The 9,519-nt window shown below is 44.5% G+C and overlaps 1 protein-coding gene across 2 annotated transcripts; it reads right to left on the reverse strand.

Moving 5' to 3' along the window:
• Window positions 1-450: 450 nt before the first annotated feature.
• mfap3l (microfibril associated protein 3 like) lies at window positions 451-9,519 on the reverse strand. Of its 2 annotated transcripts, none has more exons than XM_050066863.1 (3): window positions 9,384-9,519; window positions 7,435-7,843; window positions 451-2,475 (listed from the first exon to the last, which is right to left on the reverse strand). In XM_050066863.1, the coding sequence occupies exons 2-3, from the start codon at window positions 7,754-7,756 to the stop codon at window positions 1,556-1,558; spliced, it is 1,242 nt and encodes a 413-aa protein (XP_049922820.1). In that variant the 5' UTR covers window positions 7,757-7,843; window positions 9,384-9,519; the 3' UTR covers window positions 451-1,555. The 2 variants fall into 2 exon arrangements, with proteins under 2 accessions (XP_049922820.1, XP_049922821.1); XM_050066864.1 differs by having other exon boundaries at window positions 9,265-9,397.

Genomic DNA, 9,519 nt, shown 5'->3' on the forward strand with positions numbered 1-9,519 from the left:
ATAGTTCCTACATGAAACTGCTCACAACAAGGTCTGTGGATTATCTTGAGTAACCAGGTCATGATTTCTGGAAAGAGACATTGCTGTTGAGTTTTTCAAATGTTTTTTTGGCACTTTGAGCACCACAAGCTGAGTGCCATCTAGTTCCATTATACTAGAGAGAAGGCAGACATCTCTACGGCTGATATCTCCAACACTCTGCAACTCAGAGCAAAACAATCTACACTGATAAATAGCACGACAGGTAAGAGGAAAAATATGTGTTTCTATGCGTTATCTCCCTATTCCATCTCAACAGTCATTAGTATGTATCATAGGTCATGTTGTAACAGCGATCACTGGAGCAAAAAGTAGTTAAAGTCCCCTAAAATGAACTCTCGAGATACATGAGACGTGAAGTAATAGTTAATGTACTGCTAACAACAAAAGAAAAAACAATTAATGTGGGTATAGCAGACATTTGTAAGCAGGTTTTTTACACAGCACTTTCATTTTATTCCACTACAAAAAAGAGCCATCTCAAGAGCACCAGTAAAAGCAAAACAGCACCCAGTTCATCTCCGCCACAGACTGGACTGTTAGCCAAGCAAAGGAAGAAAGAAAAGAGTCCTTGTAGTCCCAGTGTCCACTTTGACATGCAGCAGAAATGCAACTGTACTGTAAAGCCTCTGCAGAAGCAAGACGATGCTGAGATCAGGTCTGGCAGTAAATTAAAAACCTAAAACAGCACATGGCAGAGGGAAGGAAACAAAAAGCTACTCTTCTTTACTGAGGCGAAAGAAAACAAAAATAATGTTTAAACTAGCTGAGCAACAAAACCACACCACGATGGGTAATAATAATAATACTCTTTAAAATATTTCAAAGGAAACAGACAGTAACTACCCAGAGGTGTGTGTGTGTGACCCGATCAGGAAATATACTGTACACACATAGAGTTACCTGGCTTACTTGTTTTGTTTTTTTGTAGAAATACAGTAGGCCGTACAATCATGAAATGGTGACCACACTCTCTTTTTGTCAGTCCAGCATGCATCTCTAGGTGAGCAGGACGTTGTACAATGACCGCGGATCGGCTGTAACAGTAGCTGGATGTGAATTCTTGAGTGGATGAAGGAAGCTTAGCTTTCATCGTCATGAAGAGCAGCTTGAGGCAGATTTCTGGAGTTAGTCGTAAAAACCCTAGCACTGTAAGAAACTAAAAACTGAAAAGTCATTTGACCCCCGAGAGTGACGTACCCTAATTCCTTTAAATAATAGCTATGAAAATCTCAACACAGGAAATGTTCCTTTACAATTCGCTGCTTATTACATTACTAATAATATTGATGCCCCGTCCCATGTACATTCAAGCATGGAAATCCAGAGTGTCTAAAAACCTCATGATGATTTATTCTCGGCCTACAAAGGTTTAAAGATTGTTCCGTTCAGAAAAGATAAATAAAAATGTGATTGTTTCCTCCAAAATGTGAAATCAAAAATGTCTTGACCTTTTGTCTTCAAGTGGAAATGCATAGCAGGATAACTCGTCGCTCCTCCAGGGTTTATCATGTCGTCACACGTGGCTTTCGTAAAACACCTGGCAGGAAGGGGTCTTATTTGCGTCTGTCGGTTCGGGCGCAGCCTGGTCGGCGTCCTGCTCTCCCTCCGCCTCAGGCTGCTCCTGGCTGTTGGGAGGAGAGAGCGGCGGCGGGCAGGAGGGGGGAGGCAAGGAGGGTGTGGCTTCTGGCTGAGGCGGAGCTTCGATGCTGCAGTAACCGCCGACGGCAAGCTGCGGGTGGACCGACACCTGGATGGCGATGTGCTGCGGCTGCTCGTGAACTGAGGAGTTGTCTGAGTCGGCGGCGGGGGACTCGCTGCGCTCCCTCTCGCGCCCTCGCTCTCTCTCCCTCTCCTGCAGGATGGTGAAGACGTCCCTCGCCCCGATGGCCCTGCTCGCCGTCTCGCCTGCCTGCCTGAGGAAGGTGTGCCTCATCTCCTCCACCCCCACCACCTCCAGGATCTCCTCCATGAAGGTGCGGCAGTTCATGATGAGCGGCGGCAGCGGGATGCTGCGAGCCAGCTCCTCGATGTACCGCGCGAACTCCATGGTCTTGAACTGCGTCACCTTGGCGAGCTCCAGCGTCTTCGCCGAGGTGATGATGGGGATTCGCTTGGCTATCTCGAAGGCCTTCTGCAGCTTCTCGGCGCCCTCCGTGCGGAAGAATTCGTTGATGGCTTTCTCTGTCTTCTTCAGGTGGCTGCTCATCATGCAGAGGCGTGTGACGTTCAGGACCATGATGATGGTGAAGGTCACCAGACACACCACCATGTAGTACACGCCCATGTCGCCGTTAGTGAAGACCACTCGCAGCGTCACTGTGCAGTTGGTGCTGCCGTGCACGTTGGACGCCATGCAGGTGTACTTTCCACGGTCTGCAAACTCGATGCTGGTGATGTTGAGGACGCCAGAGTCCAGCAGCCACCACTTGTCACCTACAGAGAGACGGAGAGCGGTCATGAATATGGCAGACACAAATCATTAAAGCTCCACTCCAGTGTATTTTGTATTTTATATTTCATGTTTTCCTGACGATGCTGATTAGCCACAATGTCTGACAGATACTTTTTGACAGGTGATGACCAGCTGCTGTTGGACAACTTCTCCAACTCTATATGAACAAGCAGCACAAACACTTCGACTGCTCCATTACTTGTGGTACCATGTGGTAAAAAAATTTGCCTCTGCCGACCTGCTTTTAAAAGAGTGATTACTCACTGGCACCACGTAACCCACTAAATATGCAGTTTTCCCACCAACTCACTCTGAGGTCAAAGTTTAAACCCTGAAATCCTCTTAATGCATCTGTTCCTCTGCCGTGTGATTCAACAGCACACACTCCTCTGCAGTGTTGCTGCAGCTGATGTTTGCTGCTTTCCAAGAGGAACGTGCTTACTCAGATTTGCTTACGCTGTACTTCTGCGCTGTTTTGCTTCTTTTTTTATAGAGTCTGACAGCTCGGCAGAACACAATGTTTTGCCACACATATTTATAAATCAATGAAAAGGAAAACAAGTGCTTCTGAGCCCAGTTTGTCAGCAGCAGCGTACACTGTGATCTCATGTCTGAGCCTCCATCTGTGCTCATCTCAACCTCTGGCTCTGTAATGTAAAGCCACTTTATGTTCAGCGTGCGCCACGTTCATGTGTGATGTGTATTTATATCAGATTGTGAGTTGAGACGGCAGAGCAGCAGCGGCCACTTTATTATTCCTGCCTCGCCTTCAATATTTAAACAGGTGACGTGGCCGCTCTGTGTGCTGCGGTTTGAGTAATCAAAACAACAACCGTCTATTTACGCACTGAATCATTTAGTTACATAAACATATATAATCATACTTCACAGTCACACCTGTCCATTTACAAACATAACCTTTGGAAAATGTTTCATAAAATGTAAAATGAGGTATAGGTTTATTGTTTTAATAGCTTTAAATGTACCGATCCGAGCGTGTTTGTGTGTGCAGCCTGGCTTTAGTATGTTCTGTGAAATCCCCAAAATCTTGTGTGTGATTTTTATTGGCCCTGATTATTTGCTCTGGTTATCAGCTCTTATCAAAGTCATGAGGTAGTTATTCTGACTGATGAATAGCTCGGCAATTTAGGAAATGCGCTTATTTGCTTTCTGGTGGAGGGTTAGATAAGAAGATTGATGCTACACACACGTCTGTCTGTCAAATATAAAGCTGGGGGCAGCAGATGGTTAGCTTAGCTTAGCTTAGCACAAAGACTGGAGATGGGGGAACAGCTAGTCTGCCGGCTCTTATCAGTGGTGACGAAACTGTTGAGAGCAAGTAACAGCCCCAAAATTTTATCTACAAGTGCATGTCACACACTGAGCGAGCCGCCTGTTAATGACGCTGTGGGCTAATGGGCATGTAGCTACTTCTATGTTTCAGATGATACGTCATGTTTGTAGTCGACCAATGAAGATGAGTTTACATATCACCTTGGGTTCGTCCTTCACCTTCTCAAAATGATCCCACACTTTGGATTTCCTGCCCGACATGTTATTAACTAGCCTGTGGAATAACCGCAGGTACCAGCCCTGGAAATTAACGTGAGCATTTCCTGTGTCTGTCCTTTCAAATTAAATTCCCACCTGATCTAATCTTATAGGTTTTGATTTATTTTAAGATAAGATAAGATTTTGACATGTTGCAGCTCCTAATAGAGTTTCACTCTTTAACAAAAAGGTCTATCTCTTTCATAATGTTGCCAGACACTTGTAATCACAATCTGAGCGGTGTCTGCGGCAAGCACGTTAAGTGGACGTACACTGACCGTACACTGGTACAAACACGCCCTGAGTGTTCATATCGCAGCCTGGCCACTGCTCTCCCTCAATACTGGACCAATTTCAAAAAACTGTTGTTCCCATTAGTCACACAGACACAAAAACATGGGAAAATAGGGTCCAAGTTAAAAAATACCCACGGCTCTTGAGTATGGTAGCGAATACTTTGTTTGCCCCCTCAGTGTAAAAGGATGTGACGTTTTGTGGGCGTTCTATAAATACCAACTCTATCTGCAGACTTTCAAACTGGCTATTTCCCCTTGTTTTCAACCTTTATTCTAAGCTAAGCTAAAGGGGCTGCAGCTATACCTTTAGCAAAACAGCTCCTGATAAAAACTGTACACACAAGCTCTGTGTTGTGCCCTGATCTGGCCCTTCAAAGACAACTCCGAGGGCAGCATTTTATCCACAAGCAGCACAGTGTAGTGAATTCAGCTGCAACTCCTCCTCAACCTCTCGCTGTGTGAACTGCGTGGGAGTAAAGATGGACAGATATCACAGAAGGTGTCTGGTAATCTGTAGTCTGAAGTCTGAAAGAGGCCGTAACAACATTTCTGCCGCCTTCTGCCCTGCTAGCACGATCTTGTTCCCACACTGGGATCCTCTGGAGGAGATGAATGGGCGGTCAGGAAATGCAGCCTGGCCGACAACACCGCCCCGCCCATCCGCCTCTTCGTATGAGCGAGATGTCTAATTTTACCTCCACCAGCAGATCATGCGATTGATGTGCTGCCCGATACTACATGCAAGCTTGTAGGGAAAGAAAGAAGCAGCAACAGATAGACATCTACAGCCCCCCCTCCTTAATTATATTCCTCTGTGCAGCCCGGGGGAGAGGCTCTGTGATGGTGCAGACGCTGCTCTGGGTTTTCGGGCCGTAATAACAATGCTTCGCCTCCTCTCTGATGGCAGGTTTCAACAGGCCGGCTCAGAGGAAGCATCAAAACCACTCCTTACTCTGCGTTCCTTCTTCTCCGAGGTGAGTCCCAGTGTTCAAAACACAGACGCCGGAGCCTCGGCTTGAATGAAAATCAGTAGTAAAAACTTTCTCAGTGATTTCCCTGATCTAATTGGCAAACGCCTGCTATCACAGCAACAAAATAATCACGACTGCCAGACAAAATGTGCAATAAGTGAGCCAAGTTTCCCTCAGGAACTCAAGGCCGTCTGAAGAGAGACGTCTGCAGCATTTTTATCAGACCACAACCAGGACTTAAACACTGTACACAAAGTCTTCAGTTCCTGTCTTGCCTTTACACTCTTCCCTTTTACGCCCTGAACATACACAATTACAAGCTGGAGGGTCTTTCTTTTTACCAATAGTAATCCTCTTGTAACTGTGATGCCGTCACACACACAGCATCCACACAGAAACTCTTTCCACTGGAACAGAAGATGGCATTTCAGGACCTGAATTAACACGAATAAGCTCCGATAGCTGCTTTCATAAAAGGGCACAGCAGCCTCCACAAACTCAACCACAGTCTGTGGCCGTAACATTTTTAACATTTCTTCTGTTGTCTTTTGTTTTCCATCACACTCTGCTCGTGTCTGTATGTGCATCAAAGCATCAGGATACACCATGGTCCTACTTCCTGGTGTCCAAGCACGTCAACGCCGCCAGAGAACCCAACATTTTTTCCACATATGTGAGTACCCTTGGTACATTATCTTCAGACCGTATACTGCATTAGGTGTGCCAGTAATGGCAATGACGTCAAACTCTAAATAAGAGGTCTGTTGCTAGGGGTAGGTGGTATGTAAGGTGATATATGGGCCTATAGACCAGACAGACAACCATTAGAGTCTTGGCCATACTGTTTACACTGTGGTAGTGATCCTTTCAATATGTCTGGGGACAGTTTTGCAAATGAATGACCTAAACTGCTTTTATAAGACTTTCATTTTTGAGTAATTATTCAATTTGATCAAGTTTTATCATTTAACAGTTATTTAACTTACTGGATTCATCAAAAACAGATATTCAGTCTGTTTTTTTAACTCATAAACAGCGCCTAAAACCGGTTTTCCATAAACTATACAGTATCATAACATATACTGACAAGTAACATGTACAGTGGCAGAAGATTTTATCCAGTACAAACTATTTAAGGTATACTTCACAGGATTGTTGGTCACTGTTTTGGACACACTCGCCAGCACAACTGAAAGTAAAAACCAACCCCAGATTCAAACTCGTTTGGCGTTTTGCCTCGCTATATTTGCATGTCTTCAGTGCTGTGTCTCTGGCACCTGGTCACTACCTTTATACACCGTCCCGGTGAGGTGCACACCCATGAACGTCCCAAACGCAGAAAAAAGATAAAGAGTGTCTGCAGATAAACTCATCACCACACACTTGTAGTAGGTCTTAAGTGATGACTCAGAGGGATTACTCCTGTATGAGTCGGTGCATTGTTTTAGGAAAATCCTGCGTAGTGTATCTTAAAATAGTTTGCAGGTTCTTCAAGCCTTTCCCAAAGCTAGATGCTTCCAGGTTTCTGCATCAAAGACTACTGGCTTCTTCTATGACACCTGGAAATGTCACTGAGCAAGGCACCGAGCCTTGCACATTTTAAGAGCGGATAAAATGGATGTGTGTTAACCAGAAAAGCATCTTGAGATCAAAAACCTCTCCCGACAGCTCGAAAACAAGCAATATAAAACACAAAATGAGATTACTACAAGGAAAAGCCAAAAAGTATGTTTAAATAAGCTGAAAGACAAAGGGGCAACTACACATGATTACAAAAACCAGCTAAATTACACCCTGCTCATGGCATGTAGATGATTCCCTACAAAAATCCTGCAACAGTGCTTTGAAACAGAAGAAAGGAACCTCAGTCGTCATTTGCTAAATAAAGGATGTGCTGCCTCTGTGACACCATTTCCTGGGGGAAACCCTGCAGTATGTCTACTAACTAATTTGCTCCAATTAAGGAATACATCTAAATGTCTGAGGTCTTATTCGTAGTAAATAATAAACCTCAGACACTCTGTGCATATGCTGCTAATTAAATTATAACTGAGTGACGTGCAGTGGTGTTGACAAAGAGAACAGGAAACCAGGTTTAAAGTAACAGCACAATATGTCTCACCGTTCGCCTCCGTGTCCAGACGGTCACCATGGGAGTTGAACCACTGAACACTAGGGAATGGCTCTCCGGTGACATTGCAATCAATCAGCGCGCAGCTCCCCTCCCGGGCAATTATCTGGCTCACTTTAGTGAACACAACTGGGACAAAGCCGCCTTCTGTCACGTTGCCGCTCTCTGTACGGTTTCCATCCGTGTCCACCGATAAGGCCCCGGTGGTGTTGGAGGCGATAAGGGACGCCAGGACCAGAGAAATGTATCCACCGGCCCAGTGCATTTTCTCAGACTGTCGGTGTGTCACCCGAGGGGAAAGAGACTCTGTCATTCCTCCTGAGTCTCCATCCAGCAGACTGGCTATCTCTTGATAGTGGAAGGCAATTTGGTATTCAGCTCTGTGACTTGTAACATCTCACTGGAAAACAAGAATGTGATTGGCGGGTATTAATCAGAGATAGTGCGGGACAAAACAAGCAGTGCCTGCTCAGGACTTGATGCACGGCGGCTGGAACAAGCCGATAAGGGAGCTGTTTTTAATAACCAGCTCTGACATAAACACAGGGCTGCAACTAATGAATATTTTCAGAAAATTGTGCAGCATGCCCCTCGTGATTTCCCACAGCTCAGGTTAAGTCTTCAAATTGCTTGTTTTGTGCAACAAACAGCCCCAAACCAAAATATATTCAATTTACAATGATACAAAACAGTCCTCACATATTAGAAGCTAGAAGCTACTTGAAATCTGACGTACAATATCAATTAATTGTCAAAATAGTTGCTGATTTCCTGTTGATATTAATGCATACTCCATCATATTAAGCTTTTTTTCTCCAAATGCATTTAAATGTTGATTGCTGATTACTGATCAAGCATGCATACCAAAAATCTGATGGTTGCAGCTCCACATATGACCTTGCTTTTCTCCATTTTGTCTTCTTATGAGTTAAATACTGTATTTTGGACACTATTATTGACAGTGTCCAGTGATTATATAGACAATAATCTTTGTACCCATTTCCTTTCAGTCTCGCAGGGTTGTATTAGACTCATGGAAAACAGCAGGTCTTTGTCAGCCATAAAAAAAATAACTGGCAATTAGCCTGTACCATGTTACTACCATACACATCATATTAATGTTCATTTAGTCAGCTAACAGTACAAAGCACCAGCAATTAGTCGGGGGTCTCTTCAATGCAAAACAAGCTGATAATACGTGTTTGCAGCTAAAAGCGATTACATCATATGGAAATAATATTTCAAAATACACACAGGTGTTTATTACTTGTAATAAAGCAACACTAGATGATTAGTAACGTTAATTAGACAGGTATTACCCCCTGTGTTGTTAACAGCACCTCTTGGCTCGGTTAATATGAAAACAAAGCCACACTACAACATAACGGAGCAATGTGTGGGCTCGGTCTAACGTCTGGTTTGCTCCGTTGCCGCACATACAGTAGCCGAGGATGGCATTGTTTCACAATAAATGCGGGTCAATTAATACATTGTAACGGTGTAATAGTTAAATGTAAATGTGAGTGTATGTGTGAGAATGATTTTAAGATTTCGTAGCATCAAGCGGTGCCGTTTAAAACGCTAGAAATACACGAAACAAGGGCGTGGGACGCGGCTATGTGCTGGACGGCGGTTTTATATCACGGGACGCTTCCAGAACGGTGCCACTGCAAACTGCAAACAAGCGGTGGCTCTTTAACATATACAAAACGAAGACTATTACCCGTGTGGCTGCGTTTTTTAGTAAATATATCCGTTGACAACAGTCGGTAAAAAGCGTATGAAGAACTGAATATAAGCCGAGAAATGCAGCAACGTTACCTCCTCACCAACGGTCCAGCAAACGGCCAACTCAGCGTCGACGATAGCAGATTAAACGTTGACTAAACCCGACTAAATGTCACGTTTCACCGTTAATCAGAGTCATTTGCTATACTCACATCATGGTCTGCCGCACCGGAGACGAAGGTCCGTCGTTAGCTGTTTTTCCGGCATCTGCATCCTCCCCCTGCTGCCGGCCGTCCGCTATGTAACCAGCTCCTGTCTCTGAGCCTCAGTGCACAGTGGGTGGAAACA

The sequence above is a fragment of the Epinephelus moara genome, chromosome 17 (assembly GCF_006386435.1).
Source record: "Epinephelus moara isolate mb chromosome 17, YSFRI_EMoa_1.0, whole genome shotgun sequence".
In the NCBI taxonomy this organism is placed as follows: domain Eukaryota; kingdom Metazoa; phylum Chordata; class Actinopteri; order Perciformes; family Serranidae; genus Epinephelus; species Epinephelus moara.